We start from the raw sequence: 20,566 nt of genomic DNA, 5'->3' as shown, positions 1-20,566 counted from the left end.
AATGTCGCAGATACATGATTGTTATTATAGGATGACTAACTACTCTCTTTTTTTCTTTTTCATTATCTTATGGTTGTAGACTCCAAGATTTGGTCTAAAATATCAAAGTTGTCATAGATACTTGTTTGTAGTCCCTTTCTTATCAATGTGAGGTTTGATGTTTGCATTATGGATGAGCCCGATTAGACAACTCCAGTGGTATGCTTATTATTATTATTATTATTATTTTTTTTACTTTATCGAGGACATGTGATACTTATTTTTAATGCTCATTATTTGCACAATATAAATGTTTATGAGAATCTGAGTTGAAAATCTTGCTTCATTAATGTCAAATATCACTCTTTAGTATTTATCTAATCTAGATTACAAATAAACACAAAATACATAAATTTGTTTGAAATAAATGCCTATTACTAAATTGTATCTTAGAAGGTCTATACATGTCCCTATTATCTAATTCATCAAGATTAAAAATAAAAGTAGTGAATTTAGTTGATGAAAATAAAATTTTCCTTTTTATATGTATTTTTTAAAACTACTCTTTAGTTACCTAATTAATACTTATATATCTTTTTACTAGTTAGAGTCTATTTCGATAATATTTTTCTCTTAATTAATATTGCATTTTTTTAATTAGAGTTTATGTTCTTTAAAAAATTATAATTAATGTATTAGTCTAAAAATAATGAAGGAACAAACAATATGAATTGAGTTCAGGCTCATTCCTCCTCTTGTGTGGGGCAGTCTCAAGGATATTTTCATGATATTTTTGAAATAAAAGTTTTACATTTTTCATAAGGTGAGTGCTTTGAAAATTTCTTTCTAGTACTCTTTATTATATATTGAAATTTATTGAAAATGACAAATCTTAAGAAGATGTAAGACCCATTACAATTTATGATTTTTGTTAAATTAAAAATACATTTAGAATTGTATATAAATAATTTAGTCATAGTTGATAACATTCTTCTTCTGACAAATAAGATAATAGTTTTCTTAATTATTTGTAAATTAAAAATAGTTTTCTTTAATTATTTATAAATTAAAAATATATTTAGTCATACCATATATTACGTATATTTTTAACACATCAATCATTTTATTTTATCACCTTTTTTTGTGCGTTTTATTTTCTTAAAATGTTACCATGTTTGTAAATAAAATAATATTTTTAAAATTTCAACTTTCTGAATATAATCATTATTTGTCTAATAATACTTATTGCTTTATTTTTTATTAAAATTTCCAGTTTTTATACTTGTGAATTATATTATACTATCATACGTCAAATATGATTTTATGTTGGACATTTAAAATAACTTTTTCTTTTGTCTCTCATTTGAAAAAATTTTGTGCAACATTGTTTTAAATATATTATTTAAAATTTTACTTTATATCTTTATTTTAATTGTTATTGACAATAATATATATTAAATAAATACAATATATGAAAATTGGTGCTTTTTTCACTGTAACATATGACACATCAAAGATCAAGTTATGGTGTAAAATAAATTCATCATTTTTACATGTAAATATTTTTTTTCATTCATTTAGTATATGTAAATGTACTAATATATGTGATAATAAATAAATACTATAATAAAAATTTGACATAATTATCTTTTAATATTATAATGTTTTGAATATTAAGTATAATTAAAAATATTTTTAAAATGCTAAAATTAATCGTTAAAATAGAATAAATATATTCACTCTGTATATCAAATATGAATAGTTTTAAGATTAATATATTATAATCTTCAAATGAATATAAAATAAATAAAAAAAGAACACTAATAATAAATGAAACTTAAAATATAACTGATATTTAATTTATCGTAGATTTTAATCTTCTAAAGTCATCTATTTAGTGAAACTTAATTATTATTTTATATATATATATATATATCAATTATGTTACATAATATCATATTTATATTTACATTTGTAATATCTTCATATTCTTTTATTTTTAGTTTTTTTTTTCTCATATTGTTATGTATTCTATTTTGTTCATGTAAGATAAAGTAAGTATTCTTCTATTTACAAATTAAAAATAATCTTAAATTTTATTTTACACTATTTTTTTTTACTTAAAACATGTTTTTGTTTATTTATTTTTTTATTTAGTGATAATGTACAAGAAATAAGATTAACTGTTTATCTCCTTTAATTATTTTTTTAAGATTTAATTTTTAAAAGCAAGCTATTATAAAAGACTATCTGTTGTATTAAATTATGAATTGAAATTAAGAATATTAAATATAGACATAACAAAATCTCCGTAGTAAAATAAAATGATTTTTTTTTTAAATTTGTAATAACAAAATAATATTTCTAAAATTTAGAGGATAAAAAATTAAAAATCAAATTAAATTTATATTTTATTTTTTAAAACAAATAAATTATACGTAGCATTGTGAAAATATCTTAATCTTTCATGTTAATAAACAATAATCAATTTTAAAAAATTTTGAGAATTAAAATTCAAATATATAAATCATTTTTATTAGAATAAACAAAATTATAACTATAAAAAGAATTTTAATATTTAAACCTTAAAGGAATTGTTTCGTTAAGTTGCAATTTTTATTATTAAATTTTTTATCAAAATATTTAATAGTTTTAACTTACTAATAAATGCGAAAAATTGTTCCACAAAACAAGTCTATTTATACGTTTCTCTCTTTTACTAAACAATTCACTATCGGTTCCACCGCCCGAGTTTATTCCTCACTCATGTCTCTAGCCCCTCTCTCTCTCAATTTATAACTATGTGTGTGACTCTCTTTCGCTGCCAATCATATTCGATCACTTTAAAATTGTTTCATTTCTTGCTGATTGTTGTTGTCTTCCTTACTCACTAGGATTTTTCTTTGATTCTTGTTCATTTTTTGTGTGGTGCGGCAAACGGTCGATATGGATATTTGAGTTCTTCGCTCTAATGACCTTGTGGCGATGGAAGGTAGAAATTGAAGGTGATGTTATGCTCTGCATCTGCTTTTCGGTTTCAGTCCTCATTCGTTTGGGTTTTTCATTGTCAATAATATTCGATCACTTTAAAATTGTTGTTTCATTTCTTGCTGATTGTTGTTGTTTTCGTTACTCACTAGGATTTTTCTTTGATTCTTGTTCAACACTCTTCTTTCAATCTTGTTCATTTTTTGCGTGGTGCGGCAAACGGTCGATATGGATATTTGAGTTACTCGCTCTAATGACCTTGTGGCGATGGATGTTATGCTGTGCATCTACTTTTCTGTTTTTCAATTTCTTGTTTTATTTTTTTATAATTCTTGTTTGTCTTTGATTCTTGTTCAACACTCTTGTTTGATTCTTGTTCTTTTCTTGCGGTGCAGCAACCTTTGGATATGAATATTAGGGTTCTTTGCGCGCGCTGGTGACCTTGTGCTGATGGAGGGTAGAAATTATTGATTTTGCTTCCCTACTTTTCAATTCCTGTTTCTTTTCTTTCTGATTCTTGTTTCATTTCATTCTAATTCTATTTTTTCTTTGTTACTCGTGAGGGTTTTTCTCTTTAATATTGCTGTCTTAAATCGGACAAAGTGCTTTTCTTAGTTTTTTTTTGTTGTGCTGGAGGCAGTTTTTGATGCATTTATTTAAGGTATACACAACGATTGACAAACTTTACTTGATTTTTTTGGGGCTTATGTCTTTTTGGTTGGAGAATATCTCTTTTTTTTGCTTTTAAACGATTTTCTTCTCTTATAATAAATAAATAATCAAAGAGCTTAGGACAAAGAATGGAGAATGTTAAATATATAACCTTTTCGAAAATAGAGAAAGGAAAACAAGAAATTTTGATCAAGTAAAATGCATTAGGATATGAAAGAGTGACTGGAGAATTACTTTCCATCCTTAACATGGGGCACATTCTGGGCACCCTCTTAGTAATTAGAGATTTTGTGCGATTACTTTCTTCTGTCTATCATGATGATACAATGGGGATATTTATTGAATTGATAAAGATTGTCATCTTGAAGTTCTAGTACAAATTTTGAATTAGGCAGAGCCTATTTTTTGCAGGTTGTTTTTCCATACTTTCTTCAACTGAATTTGTTCCTGGGGATATTGTGGAAGTTTCTGGTAAGCTGATTATGCAGTGCTTTAAAGCAAACTTGTCCCGTTGATTATTTAATCCTGGAAAGCTGAAAGTTAACTCTGTTCTGGTTGTTAACTAAAAATTGGGGTGCAAAATTCCTGCTGATATAAGCATGATTGAGATGCTAAGCAATCAAGTGCGTGTTGATCTATAGTTATTCTTCAGGTATTCCGGTTGCACATCTTTTATACAGTGAATTGAACTATTGAATGTTTCCACCTGGAAATGACTCTACTTGTGTGATTGTCTAAAAGTGTAAAGACGTACTACATATGCTCACATGGTGGCAATTTAGGTAATTGTTTGTGATTTGTTTGAAATCTGTCTGCTGATCCTCGAGTAGGAGAGATATTGTCGGTGTCTTTTGTTCTTCTTATTGTTAGTAATATCGGATGTTATCCTTGTTAACAAATCAATAATTTTAGCTTGTCAGTTTGGGATAACTTGACTGCTTAAATAAATCCCTGAATAACACTTATTTTTATTTTTATTTTTTATTCTAATTCTTGAAAAAATATTTTGAAAAGACTCTCTCTCTTGTATATGCTTTTGCTTGATTATATTTTGGTATGGGTGCATTTGTGTGAAATGACTCTACTTGTGTGATTGTCTAAAAGTGTAAAGACGTACTACATATGCTCACGTGGTGGCAATTTAGGTAATTGTTTGTGATTTGTTTGAAATCTGTCTGCTGATCCTCGAGTAGGAGAGATATTGTCGGTGACTTTTGTTCTTCTTATTGTTAGTAATATCGGATGTTATCCTTGTTAACAAATCAATAATTTTAGCTTGTCAGTTTGGGATAACTTGACTGCTTAAATAAATCCCTGAATAACACTTATTTTTATTTTTTATTCTAATTCTTGAAAAAATATTTTGAAAAGACTCTCTCTCTTGTATATGCTTTTGCTTGATTATATTTTGGTATGGGTGCATTTGTGTGCAGTCGGTTTGTTAGGGACCCATGGTCTGACTCCTTTGATGCTTGGTTACCTTGCCTGTTTGAAAAGAAGTTTGGCCAGGACTTTTTTAAACCCTTGTTATCTTAAACGGCCTTTTGGGTTGGATTGGTTGGTCTATGTAATTAAATAATACATTATATAATTTGACTTACCAACCACTACTAATGTTACTTGTTAGACTATTTAGAGTGTCTTTTGACTTTATTAATTGCTATTATATGAGGATTCTTATAATTGACTTATGATGAATAAGGGTTTAAGAGCCTTTAATGGTTGTCTCTTCTTCTAATGTCACAAATATGTGGTTCCTAAATTTGGAAAAAAACTTGGTTGTTGATGTGATGTGATGTGATGCATCTTTTAAATGATATTTGATCAACACTGATATCAAAACTTTTATGGTTATCTCTGATTTTGATGTTGCAAATACTTGTTATTATTGGATGAATTTTTATTCATCTTTAGAAAATCAAGGGTATGTGAATCATTAATTGTTGTCCCTAACTCTAATGTTGCAAATATGTGGTAGCTATTATGGGATAAAATATTTATTCATCATGATAAAATTTAGTGTATATTAATTTTATAAAATTATCCCTAACCCTAAATTTGGAAAGTTATGGTTATTGTATGATGAATTTTTGTTGTTGACATATGATGAACAAGGGAATTAGAATCTTTTATGGTTATCCTTGAATCTGATGTTAGAACCTTTTATGGTTTTCGGTAAAATTGATGAGGCAATTACTTGGTAGCTATTATGACCTGAATTTTTATTAATCTTGAGAAAATCATGGGTATATGAACCTTTAAAAATATCCTTGACCTTAAATTCGGAAAAATGGTTGTTATTGTATGAAGTAACTTTTTGTTGTCATATGATGAATAAGGGTGTAAGAACCTTGTATGGTTGTCCCTAATTCTGATGCTGAAAACACTTTGTTGCTAATATGATATGATGTTTTTGTTCATTGTGAGAGAATATAGGATATCTGAATCCTATCAAGTTGTCCCTAATTCTAAATTCATAAAATTTCAGTTACTATTGTATGATGATTCTTTAAATTGACAAATGATGAAAAAAGGTTTAAGGACCTTTAATGGTTGTCCCTAACTCTGATGTTACAAATATGTGGTAGCTTCTATGAGATAAAAATTTTATTCAGCATGATAAAATTTAAGGTATATGAACCAGATAAAATTGTCCCTAACCCTAAATTCAAAAGAAAAATGGTTGTTGTATGATGAATTTTTGTTGTTGACATATGATGAACAAGGGAATTAGAATCTTTTATGGTTATCCTTGAATCTGATGTTAGAACCTTTTATGGTTTTCGGTAAAATTGATGAGGCAATTACTTGGTAGCTATTATGACATGAATTTTTATTAATCTTGAGAAAATCATGGGTATATGAACCTTTAAAAATATCGTTGACCTTAAATTCGGAAAAATGGTTGTTATTGTATGAAGTAACTTTTTGTTGTCATATGATGAATAAGGGTGTAAGAACCTTGTATGGTTGTCCCTAATTCTGATGTTGAAAACATTTTGTTGCTAATATGATATGATGTTTTTGTTCATTGTGAGAGAATATAGGATATCTGAATCCTATCAAGTTGTCCCTAATTCTAAATTCATAAAATTTCAGTTACTATTGTATGATGATTCTTTAAATTGACAAATGATGAAAAAAGGTTTAAGAACCTTTAATGGTTGTCCCTAACTATGATGTTACAAATATGTGGTAGCTTCTATGAGATAAAAATTTTATTCAGCATGATAAAATTTAAGGTATATGAACCAGATAAAATTGTCCCTAACCCTAAATTCAAAAAAAAAATGGTTGTTGTATGATGAATTTTTGTTGTTGACATATGATGAACAAGGGAATTAGAACCTTTTATGGTTATCCTTGAATCTGATGTTAGAACCTTTTATGGTTGTTGGTAAAATTGATGAGGCAATTACTTGGTAGCTACTATGACATGAATATTTATTAATCTTGAGAAAATCATGGTTATATGAACCCTTAAAAATATCCTTGACCTTAAATTCGAAAAAATGGTTGGCATTGTATGAAGTAACATTTTGTTGTCATATGATGAAAAAGGGTGTATGAACCTTGTATGGTTGTCCCTAACTCTAATGTCGAAAACACTTTGTTGTTAATATGATATGATGTTTTTGTTCATTGTGAGAGAATATAGGATATCTGAATCCTATCAAGTTGTCCCTAATTCTAAACTCATAAAATTTCGGTTGCTATTGTATGATGATTCTTTTAATTGACAAATGATGAAAAAAGGTTTAAGAACCTTGAATGGTTGTCCCCAACTTTAATGTTGCAAATATGTGGTAGCTTCTATGAGATAAAAATTTTATTCATTATGATAAAATTTAGGGTATATGAACCATATAAAATTGTCCCTAACCTTAAATTCAAAAGAAAAATGGTTATTGTATGATGAATTTTTGTTGTTGGCATATTATGAACAAGGGGGTTAGAAACTTTTATGGTTATCCTTGACTGATGTTAAAATCCTTTATGGTTGTCAATAAATTTATTGATGAAGAAGAAAGTATAAACCTTTTTGATTGTCTCTGACTCTATCAAAAACAATTGGTTGATAATATGATATGAAGTTTTTATGTATCATGTGAGAAAACAGGGTCTGTGAACCCTATAATGTTGTGCTTAATCTTAAATTTGTAAAATCTTGATGGCTATTATATGAGGATTCTTATAATTGACTTATGATGAATAAGGGTTTAAGAAACTTTAACGGTTGTCTCTTCTTTTGATGTCACAAATACGTGGTTCCTAATTTTGGAAAAAACTTGGTTGTTGATGTGATGTGATGCATCTTTTAAATGATATATGATGAACACCGATATCAGAACTTTTATGGTTATCTCTGACTTTGATGGTGCAAATACTTGTTACTATTATATGAATTTTTATTCATCTTGAGAAAATCAAGGACATGTGAACCTTTAGTTGTTGTTCCTAACTATGCTGCAAATACGTGGTAGCTATATGAGAAAAAATATTTATTCATCATGATAAAATTTAGGATATATGAATCTTATAAAATTATCCCAACCCTAAATTCGAAAAGTTATGCTTATTGAATGATGAATTTTTGTTGTTGACATATGATGAACAAGGGAATTAGAATCTTTTATGGTTATCCTTGACTTTGATGTTAGAACCTTTTATTGTCTTTGACTCTGTCAAAAATACTTGGTTGATAATATGAAATGACGTTTTTATGTATCAGGTGAGCTAGCAGGGTATGTGAACCCTATAATGTTGTGCTTAATATTAAATTTGTAAAATCTTGATTGCTTTATATGAGGATTCTTATAATTGACTTATGATGAATAAGAGTTTAAGAACATTTAACGGTTGTCTCTTACTCTGATGTCACTGATACATGGTTCCTATTATGAGATGAATGTTATTCATGATATGAAAATATAACTATAAGAACCTTATAAAGATATCCCTGACCCTATATTTGAAAAAGACTTGGTTGTTGATGTGATGTGATGCATCTTTTAAATGATATATGATGAACACTGATATCAGAACTTTTATGGTTATATCTGACTTTTATGATGCAAATACTTGTTATTCATCTTGAGAAAATCAAGGGTATGTCAACATTTAATTGTTGTCCCTAATTCTGATGTATTACGAGATAAAATATTTATTCATAATGATAAAATTTAGGGTATATGAATCTTATAAGATTTTCCCTAGCCCTAAATTTGAAAAGTTATGGTTATCGTATGATGAATTTTGTTGTTGACATATGATGAATAAGGGAATTATAATCTTTTATGGTTATCCTTGACTTTGATGTTAGAACCTTTTATTGTCTTTGACTCTGTCAAAAATACTTGGTTGATAATATGAAATGAAGTTTTTATGTATCATGTGAGAAAGCAGGGTATGTGAACCCTATAATGTTGTGGTTAATCTTAAATTTGTAAAATCTTAATTGCTATTATATGAGGATTCTTATAATTGACTTATGATGAATAAGAGTTTAAGAACCTTTAACAATTGTCTCTTACTCTGATGTCACAGATACATGGTTCCTATTATGAGATGAATTTGTTATTCATATTAAGAAAATATAAGGTATAAGAATCTTATAAACATATCCTTGACCCTAAATTTGAAAAAAACTTGGTTGTTGATATGATGTGATGCATCTTTTAAATTATATATGATGAATACTGATATTTGATCTTTTATGGTTATCTCTGACTTTGATGTTGCAAATACTTGTTACTATTAGATGAATTTTTATTCATCTTGAGATAACCAAGGGTATGTGAACCTTTAATTGTTGTCCCTAACTCTGATGTTACAAATACATGGTAGCTATTACGAGATAAAATATTTATTCATCATGATAAAATTTAGGGTATATGAATCTTATAAGATTATCCTTAACCCTAAATTCGAAAAGTTATGGTTATCGTATGATGAATTTTTGTTGTTGACATATGATGAACAAGGGAATTAAAATCTTTTATGGTTATCCTTGACTCTGATGTTAGAACCTTTTATTGTCTTTGACTCTGTCAAAAATACTTAGTTGATAATATGAAATGAAGTTTTTTTGTATCATGTGAGAAAGCAAGGTATGTGACCCCTATAATGTTGTGCTTAATCATAAATTTGTAAAATCTTGATTGCTATTATATGAGGATTCTTATAATTGACTTATGATGAATAAGAGTTTAAGAACCTTTAACGGTTGTCTCTTACTCTGATGTCACAGATACATGGTTCCTATTATGAGATGAATTTGTTATTCATGATAAGAAAATATAAGGTATAAGAACCTTATAAAGATATCCCTGACCCTAAATTTGAAAAAAAAACTTGGTTGTTGTTGTGATGTGATGCATCTTTTAAATGATATATGATATATGATGAACACTGATATTAGAACTTTTATGGTTATCTCTGACTTTGATGTCGCAAATACTTGTTACTATTAGATGAATTTTTATGCATCTTGAGAAAATTAAGGGTATGTGAACCCTATAAAGTTATCCCTGACCCTAAATTTAGAAACAGTTGTTTTCTATTACTTGATGGATATTTTTAAATAACATGATGAACAATGGTGTAAGAATCTTTTATGATTGTCCCTGATGTCGAAAATACTTGGTTGCGAATATGATGAGGTTTTTATTCATCATCACAAAATTTAGGGTAAATAAATCCTATAAAGTTGTCTCGGATCCTAAATTTGAAAAAATAGGTTGTGATGAATCTTTTTGTTGACATATGATGATCAAAGGATTAAAAACCTTTTATGGTTGTCTTGACTCTATGTCTAAAATACTTGGTTGTTAATACGATATGGATTTCTTATTCATCATTTGAAAATCTTTTTCTTCTGTTGGGCTTGGTCCTTAATTCTAAGGGTTTATCTGATGCAAAGGTACTTCAATATCCTCTTAATTCTCATTTTTCTTTCCTTTTCTTTTGCCTTTTTGTTTTAGGCCGATTATGATATCAATGATCCCAAATGATTAAATTACTCCTCTTTTTCAGGTAGCACAACAATGGTTAAAACGGTATGTCTTCTGTAGGGCCGTGCATTGATAATTAACTTTGTTTCCTAAGCATACAAGAGAAATGATATCAAGGAATTTGGTTTTAAATGAATTTGCATTAGTGTATGGTGTAACAACTAACAAGCTAGTTTTAATTGATGGCACTCAGGGCCATTAAACTTGGAATTGAAGAAATTTACATTTTACATCTTGTTCACCAGTTCTACTTTAAGTAATTTTTCTTTATTTATTTTTCTCTTACTGCCTGGTATCATTTGCTATGCAGAGCTTTCCGATGATGAAAACAATGTAAGTATCTGTATATTAACTCGATAGTTTTTATTGTATGGTTCAAATTATATGGTCACACTTGATCTGAACTATAATATTTCAGCAAAAAAGTTTGTTGTTGTATTTGATAAATGGGAATGTTGGTGTTTAGCATTTGATTTTGGCTAGTTTGGCAAGTTGTAGGAAAAATATGTGTTTATATTTACTCTATGCCAGGTAATTTGAGGATCATGCAAAAAATCCTATTAATGTTTGAGTAATTGGTATGAACCTCATCCCATATATTATTGTTATAGAGGTGTTCTCGTTTCAAGCTTCTATTACCTCTGTTGTACTATAATTGTTTTGGTTAACAAATAAATTCAATCAGGTATCATTGTTGCCTAAATTTTATTGAATAGATTTTGCAAGAGCTCCTTTTTGGAAATTGGTTTGGAATTAATTTGATGATTTGCTTCTTATAAAGATACTAATTGTTGTTGCTTTTGTATCTTTTATTTTGACATGTATTAGTGGAGAAACAGGCTTGATGGCATTTCTGGAGCCTTCTGTAAGATATATTTGCATTCATATGTCATGTTTGATTTGATATTTTTGTGCACAGATTATTTGGGAAAGCATCATTTTCTTTAATTGGTATATACCTTAACAATAATATGCATAATGCCTTGAAACTGTGAAAGTTGTATCCTTTGAATATAAGCTGTAGATTATTATTTGTACAATGTTGAATGAGTTCTTATGTAATTGTTAAACTCTTGGGAAGTGACAAAGTTCCTTGTAAAATTATTCTTTTGAACAAGAATATATACTGAATTTTTGTATTTTGTGACATTATCCTTGATTGATTTCGTTATCTGTACTAGTTTTTTGACTGAAAAATGAATTTGTTATCTGGGGGTTATTCTAATGATATTGGCAGCAAATGCAGGGTCGGATTCATTGCAGAAACAAATGCCAAAAAAGTTCCGGAGGTAAATTTAAAACACTAATAAATTTAGAGCTCCAAACGATGTTATTGATAATGATTAATATTCACTGATTTTGGATAAATTTTACTAAATTTAAGGCTTGAGCTTATTGTTGTTTCTATTTTTCTTGTTATATGTCCGCATGCCTAATCAAAACTTCTTACTATTGAATGTCAATTTTGTTGTGGATTTCTCTTATGTTGGTTGTTTTAACTTTAACTCACTTTTATCTGTCCGTTTCTCTTTTATGTTGTCTTAGGAATACATGCCTATGAAGCTAATGTGACAAGTGTCTTGCACAATGGTATCAAATATCTGTCTAAGTTTTAGTTTGCTGAGTAGTACTACAATTGTTTGATGTACTTTATTGTATACAATTGTATGACTTATTTGACAAATATTTTTATTTTGTTTTATTTCAAATTGTGATGGTGGTTCCTTTAATTCTATGTTACAGTTTGTAGAAGGGATTTGTGTCGTGGTGTGGATTGTAAAAGTTGGACACTTTCACGACCCTTCTCATGGTGGTTTCTTGCATGGTGCAATTCATTATTTTAAGGTTTGTTCTCAATTGAGTTTTGATTTTATCTATATCATGATTTCTATCTAGATTTTGCTCATGTATTTGGTTATTCACAGGCATCATGCTGTAGTCTTCTTTTGTTTTGATTTGGTACTGTTTACTTACTTCATGTTTAGTCTCTCTTTAGGGTTAGTTATATTTTTCTTTTTTTGATAGAAGATATCATGTTGTCTCGTAAACATGAAAATCTTTTAACTTCTAATCATATTCCTTCTAGTTTCCAGTTGCAGCAATTCTTGAAGGGTTCCCTGTGGTTTTTACAAAACTTGGACTCTGACTATCAATATGAAGTTGCAAAGGTGAGCTTTAGTTGACATTGAAACATCAAAATTAATATTTATTCATTTGTTTTTTTTTTTCTGTAAATTTTGTATTGCCCCTAGTGTCCAATTGGATTGTGCTATCCTCATTGAATTATGGATCGATTTGTTGATATTTTTAGTTGTTTTGACAGTTTTGTACATGGAACATTTTGAACCAATAAAAACCTAATTGCAACATGTATTTTAATTATGTAGCATCTTCTTAGTATTAATACAATTTGCAATAAAATCTGTTTCTAATTGTACATACTTCTCACGTACTTGAATTTTGAGTGTCTTCACCTTAAATATATGATAAACAAACTATGGTAGGCTTGTGTGCTAATATCACAATTGATTATGCAGCTTTTAAGAAACATTGGGCTATTTTATCCTATAATTTTTTCTGTCATATTTTGGTGGTATTCTTTTTTCTTCATAACTTTAAATTTTCTTTCTTAATTTTAGTCCCTGTCTTTTGTTTGAATTTCATTTCTTAGTTTTTGTAGATTTATTTAATCATTGCTCATGTTCATTGTAGGATGGTCACACGATTTGCGTAGGTGAAATCTTTGTCCCCCAAATTTAAATCGGAATTAGATATTTGAACTTTTGTGACTCAAATTGTGGTAAGTGAGTAATTTTTTTTTTTGGTGAATTCATAAATTTTTTGTCTTATGGCAAGTTAGTAATTTGAAATTAGACTCTTGCTTCAAGATTTTTTGCCTACTGCTTCATTCAAAAGTTTATTTGAAAAGTGTATACTAGTATTAAAAATTGTTTAACGAAGTATTTTTGGGGTGCTTTCTGTAGGTTTAATTTAATATTGTGCTATTTTTTTTTGCACAAAATGATTGAAGTGCTTATTTGCGGAGGCAGCTTGTTAACCTTGAGGTGAATGACTTGCTACATATCTTTAAGGCTAAATACTTGCCCCTTTTCTCTGTTTCCATATCTTCTGGATGTAGGCTCCAAGATTTGGTTTAAATTGGCCAAATTTGTTGTTGTTACTTGTTTATAGTCCCTTGCTTGCCGATCTAAGGTTTGATGTATGCATTATGGATGAAACTGATTAAACAACTCTTAACAATATGATTATTTGTTTCTTTTGTTTATTTTATAGGACACGTGATGCTTATCGCCGTGTTCATTATTTACAATACTTAGCAAACTTATGCATTACTATTTTCTCCCTTTTTTCATTTTCTATTTGAATCCTACTAATATATAATACGTATTTACATGTTAACCTAATGCAGATTGTTTTAGGTAATACCTTATTTTCTTGCATTTGTAAATGAAATGGGTTTGGCATTGTTCGGATTAATTGCAGCAGTTGGGAGGGAACTGACAGTGGCTGAACACTTGGGAACCTCTACATTGTTCATCCTTTTTGGTATGAGTGGTTTTGTCCTATCAAAAGGTATTGTGGTTACTAAACAAAACAATCTCAGTCCTTCCATTAACTTTTATACTAACAATGCTTCTTTTTTCCCTTTATGGCCCCAACAATATAACAAGATGGTGGCTATAGGGCTTTTGAATATCCCCTATGATGCAAGGATTTGATAGAATGGCATGGTAAATAATGAGTTCCTTGGGATGAGATGGAGACTTGTAAGTTTTAAAATAATCTATTTGGTAAGTAAGTAATTTTATTTTCTTTTCATTGGTGAATTTAGGATTTTTTTTTTGTCATGTGGTGAGTAATTTGAAATTAGACTTCTGCGGTCAAAAATTAATATGACAAGTGTATACTAGTATTAAAAGTTATTGAATTATATGACATTAATTATGTAATATGTATTACCACTACTAATGGTACTTGTTAGACTATTTAAAAGTGCCTTTTAAATTAAGCTTTCATGCATAACCATCCTTTCAAAAAGATTGTGTTAGGTAAATATGTCAAGGACACCATGTCTATATAAGGCAAAACTTATGTGAACAAGAGTATCAAGTGATTTATTTTCAATCCAACATATGTGTATGACAGTATGAGTGTATCAATTGTTTACTAAAACTTAGATATATCTATCATCAAACATCTAACTAGTTTAATATGTTATGAGATACATTTTGTTGTTTGTAGGTGAGGGCAACTCCTTGGAGAAAGAGCTTAAAACAACCACAACAAAAAATGTTGTATACCAAGACAAAACAAACATTTTATTCTCGGTATGAAGCTTGCATCCTTTGTTCATCCAGCATGTGGCTAATAAGGTTTAAGTATTGTTTTCAAATTGCTTTGGATATCTTAAGTTCAACTTGAAATTACGTTTAAGGTAATGACACTTATCTAAAATCTAATATGGAAAAATCCTTGTTCGTGTAGAAAATTTGGTTTGGTTTTAGTTTTTAATAAATAGGGTAAGGACCCTTCTGGTTCCTTTAAGGTCATAAACTTTACATATTAGTTCCTACAATTAAAAACATTTCATTTTTGTCCCCTATGATTAGTGTTTTTGTTACTTTCTAGTTCTCATATTTTCATAAATTTACCTTTTAATCTATATAGCAATAGATGATAGGGATGAAAAGAAAACAAAAAAAGTGTTTATAAAGACTAAAATTGAATGATTTTAATTATAGAGATTAAAATGTTAAGTTCATGAAATTATAGTGACCAAAAAGTATTTAAATTTTAGAAAATATAAAATTTTAATCACCAAGATGTTAAGAACTGTACCAACTTAACTTTCAAATCAACACTTTGTCTATTAGTTTTGGTGGGTTGATGGTCACATGACCAAGTCGGGATTAAATAACTTACCGAACTGAATTTATTTGCAATTTGATTCTTGAGAGTATTTTGATTTGCAATATTTTGTAGCATGTGTTCTAACTTGGTGCTGATTGAAATGATTTATTGTTTCTGATTGTGTTTTCAAATTGTGATGGTGGTTCCTTTAGCATGGATTTGTGTCTTGGTGTGGATTGTAAATATTGGTCACTTTCAAGACCCTTATCATGGTGGTTTCTTGCATGGTGCAATTCATTATTTTAAGGCTTGTTCTCAAATAAGTTTTGTTTTTATCTATCTCATGGTTTTTGTATCGTATTTGCTCATGTATTCAATTTTTTACTGGCATCATGTTGTAGTCTCCTATTGTTTTGTTTTGTATGTACTGTTTACTTACTTTATGTTTAGACTCTCTTTAGTGTTGGTTATATATTTCTCTTTATTTGATAAGAGATATCGTGTTGTCTTTTAAACATGAAAATCTATTAACTTCTATTCATACTAGTTATCGACAACAACCATAAAATGGTTATTGTCTGATGAATTTTTGTTGTTGGCATATGATGAACAAGGGGGTTAGAACCTTTTATGGTTATCTTTGACTCTGATGTTAGAACCCTTGATGGTTGTGAAAAAATTTGATGATGCAAATACTTGGTGGCTACCATGAACCTATAAAGTTGTCCTTGACCTTAAATTCAGAGAAATGGTTGCTATTATATGATTAATGATGTGACTTTTTGTTGTCATATGATGAATAAGGGTCTAAGAACCTTAAATGGTTGTCCCTGTCTGATATTGAAAATATTTTGTTGCTAATATGATATGAAGTTTTTGCTCATTGTGAGAAAATCTAGAGTATATGAATCCTATCAAGTTCTTCCTAATTCTAAATTCATAAAAACATGATTGTTATTATATGATGATTCTTTTAATTGACTGATGATGAAAAAAGGTGTAAGAACCTTTAATTGTTGTCCCCAACTCTAATGTTGCAAATACTTGTTAACTATTATGAGATAAAATATTTATTCATCATGATTAAATTTAGGGTATATGAATCTTATAAAATTATCCCTAACCCTAAATTCGGAAAAATATGATTATTGTATGATGAATTTTTGTCGATGACATATGATGAACATGGGTATTAAAATCATTTTTGGTTATCCTTGACTCTGAAATTAGAACCTTTAATTGTTGTCCCTATCAAGTTATTCCTAATTCTAAATTCATAAAAACATGGTTGTTATTATATGATGATTCTTTTAATTGACAGATGATAAAAAAAGGTGTGAGAACCTTTAATTGTTGTCCCTAATACAAATACGTGTTAACTATTGACATATGATGAACAAGGGTATTAGAATCTTTTATGGTTATCCTTGACTCTGATGTTAGAACCTTTTATGGTTGTTGGTAAATTTGATGAGACAATTACTTGGTAGCTACTATGAGATGAATTTTTATTTATCCTGAGAAAATCAAGGGTATATGAACCTTTAAAAATGTCAATGATCTTAAATTCAGAAAATTGGTTGTTGTTGTATGAAGTAACTTTTTGTTGACATATGATGAATAGGGTATAAGAATCTTGTATGGTTGTCCCTAACTCTGATGTTGAAAATACTTTGTTGCTAATTTGATATGATGTTTTTGTTCATTGGAAGAAAATACAAGATAGCTGAACCCTATCAAGTTGTCCCTGATTCTAAATTCATTAAAATTATGGTGCTATTGTATCATGATTCTGTTAATCGGCAAATGATGAAAAAAAAGGTGTAAGAACCCTTAATGGTTGTCCCTGACTCTAATGTTGCAAATACGTGGTAGCGATTATGAGATAAATTTTTTATTCATCATGATAAAATTTAGGGTATATGAACCTTATAAAATTGTCCCTAACCCTAAATTCAAAAAAAAAGTTATTGTATGATGAATTTTTGTTGTTGGCATATGATGAACAAGGGGGTTAGAACCTTTTATGGTTATCCTTGACTCTGATGTTAAAACCCTTTATGGTTGTCAATAAATTTGATGATGCAATTACTTGGTGGCTACCATGAACCTATAAAGTTGTCCTTGACCTTAAATTCAGAGAAATGGTTGTTATTATATGATCAACGATGTAACTTTTTGTTTTCATCTAATGAATAAAGGTCTAAGAATCTTAAATGGTTGTCCTTGACTCTGTTGTTGAAAATATTTTGTTGCTGATATGATATGAAGTTTTTGCTCATCGTGAGAAAATCTAGGGTATATGAACCCTATCAAGTTGTTCCTAATTCTAAATTCATAATAACATGGTTGTTATTATATGATGATTCTTTTAATTGACAGATTATGATAAAAGGTTTAAGAATCTTTAATTGTTGTCCCTAATGCAAATATGTGTTTACTATTGAAATATGATGAACAAGGGTATTAGAATCTTTTATGGTTATCCTTGACTCTGATGTTAGAACCTTTTATGGTTGTTGGTAAATTTGATAAGGCAATTACTTGGTAGCTACTATGAGATGAATTTTTATTAATCCTTAGAAAATCATGGGTATATGAACTTCTAAAAATGTCATTGACCTTAAATTTGGAAAATTGGTTGATGTTGTATGAAGTAACTTTTTGTTGACATATGATGAATAAGGGTTTAAGAGGTTTGTATGGTTGTGCCTAACTTTGATGTACAAAATACTTTGTTGCTAATTTGATATGATATTGTTGTTCATTGTGAGAGAATATATGATATCTAAACTCTATGAATTTGTCCCTAATTCTAAATTCATTAAAATTTTGTTGCTATAGTATGATGATTCTTTTAATTGACAAATGATAAAAAAGAAGGTGTAAGAACCTTTAATGGTTGTCCCTGACTCTAGTGTTACAAATACGTGGTAGCGATTATGAGATAAATTTTTTATTCATCATGATAAACTTTAGGGTATATGAACCTTTTAAAATTGTCCCTAACCTTAAACTCAAAAAATTGGTTATTATATGATGAATTTTTGTTGTTGGCATATGATAAACATGGGGGTTAGAACCTTTTATGGTTATCCTTGACTCTGATGTTAGAACCCTTTATGGTTGTCAATAAATTTCATGATGCAAATACTTGGTGGCTACCATGAACCTATAATGTTGTCCTTGACCTTAAATTCAGAGAAATGGTTGTTATTATATGATCAATGATGTAACTTTTTGTTGTCATCTAATGAATAAAGGTCTAAGAATCTTAAATGGCTGTCCTTGACTCTCAAGTTGAAAATATTTTGTTGCTGATATGATTTGATGTTTTTGCTCATCGTGAGAAAATCTAGGGTATATGAACCCTGTCAAGTTGTTCCTAATTCTAAATTCATAATAACATGGTTGTTATTTTATGATGATTCTTTTAATTGACAAATGATGAAAAAAGGTGTAAGAACCTTTAATTGTTGCCCCTAATGCAAATACGTATTAACTGTTGACATATGATGAACAAGGGTATTAGAATCTTTTGTGGTTATCCTTGACTCTGATGTTAGAACCTTTTATGGAAAATTGGTTGTTGTTGTATGAAGTAACTTTTTGTTGACATATGATGAATATGGGTGTAAGAATCTTGTATGGTTGTTCTTAAATCTGATGTTGAAAATACTGTTGCTAATTTGATATGATGTTTTTGTTCATTGGGAGAAAATATAGGATATCTGAACCCTATAAAGTAGTCCCTGATTCTAAATTCATTAAAATTCTTTTGCTATTGTATCATGATTCTGTTAATCTACAAATGATGAAAAAAAAGGTGTAAGAACCTTTAATAATTGTCCCTAACTCTAATGTTGCAAATACGTGGTAGCGAGAGAAAATTTTTATTCATCATGATAAAATTTAGGGTATATGAACCTTATAAAATTGTCCGTAGCCCCAAATTTAGGGTATATAAACCTTATAAAAAAAATGGTTATTGTATGATGAATTTTTGTTTTTGGCATATGATGAACAAGGGGGTTAAAACCTTTTATGGTTATCCTTGACTCTGATGTTAGAACCCTTTATGGTTGTCAATAAATTTAATATTTACCTATGAAGCTGATGTGGCAACTTTCTTGCTCAATGGTATCAAAATACCTGTTGAAGTTTTTTTAGGATAAGTAGCACTACAGTTGTTTAATGTACTTTATTGATTATGTCTTGTTTGGCGATTATTGGTGTTAATTTGGAAAAAACTAATCATAATTTATATTTTGGAGTTTGTATCATCAAAATTTTTTGTATTAAACCTTGCTAGGTAAATGTTTTCTGATCTTGATGTTATACTTTTAACTCTGAAAGAACAATGCAGTAATATACTTTACTATTTTCTTTACATCTTGTCTTTTCTATGTTTCTTTCTTTGTTTTGGGTTTGAACTGGATAGGGGGTTTACGCTCGTGAAGTTGTTTTTGCTTTGTATATTAGAACTGGGTAGTCACATAAATGTAATTTAAATAAAGGATCAAATGATTTTAACGATAATTTATTTGTCTCTTGTGTGGTACAAAATACTCCTCTTAGTTTGTTCTTTTTGCTGTGCTGATGGCAGTTTTTGAGGCATTTATTTGAGGTATACACATAGATTGACTTTACTTGAATGTTTTGGGTTTATGTGGTTTTGGTAGGACAATGTCTTTTGCTTTTGAACAGTTTTCGTCTTTTATAATAAATAAATAAATAAAAATATTACGACAAAGAATGAAGAATGTTAAATAATAAGCTTGCTGAAAATAGAGAAAGGAAAACAAGAAATTTAGATAAAGTAAAATGTATTAAGATATGAAAGAGTGTTGGCAGAATTATTTTTCACATGGGGCACATTTTGGGTGCCCTTCTAGTAGTTCAAGATTGTGTGTTTACTTTCTTCAGTCTGTCGTGATGATACAATGGGGATATTTGTTGAATTGGTAAAGCTTGTCATCTTGTAGTTCTAGTACAAATTTTGTCTATTTCTTGCAGATTGTTTTTCCATACATCCTGAAACT

The 20,566-nt window shown here is 28.7% G+C and overlaps 1 protein-coding gene across 11 annotated transcripts in view; it reads left to right on the top strand.

Moving 5' to 3' along the window:
* The window catches only part of LOC114915825 (ATP-dependent DNA helicase Q-like SIM), a 52,413-nt gene that overhangs the window by 19,063 nt on the left and 12,784 nt on the right, over nucleotides 1–20,566 (top strand). For 3 of the 11 annotated variants that reach the window (XR_014434813.1, XM_083077295.1, XM_083077305.1), the window contains 14 exons: nucleotides 80–2,984; nucleotides 3,120–3,424; nucleotides 4,051–10,697; nucleotides 10,963–10,985; nucleotides 11,481–11,517; nucleotides 11,899–11,941; nucleotides 12,198–12,242; nucleotides 12,396–12,497; nucleotides 12,739–12,820; nucleotides 13,365–13,452; nucleotides 13,637–13,717; nucleotides 14,157–14,246; nucleotides 14,345–14,464; nucleotides 14,916–15,001. Coding sequence is in view for 8 of the 11 variants with exons in the window: in XM_083077296.1 (XP_082933422.1) it covers nucleotides 11,849–11,941; nucleotides 12,396–12,497; nucleotides 12,746–12,820; nucleotides 13,365–13,386; nucleotides 13,684–13,717; nucleotides 14,157–14,184 (354 nt within the window). In the remaining 3 variants the exon portion in view is untranslated. The other 8 variants (XM_083077299.1, XM_083077300.1, XM_083077297.1 and 5 more) reach the window with 8 other exon arrangements.

This window comes from Cajanus cajan, chromosome 6 (genome assembly GCF_000230855.2).
Source record: "Cajanus cajan strain Asha chromosome 6, NIPB_CcT2T_4, whole genome shotgun sequence".
Lineage (NCBI taxonomy): Eukaryota > Viridiplantae > Streptophyta > Magnoliopsida > Fabales > Fabaceae > Cajanus > Cajanus cajan.
Note: the sequence above shows the minus strand (reverse complement) of the source record. Positions and strands in the feature narration are given on the sequence as shown.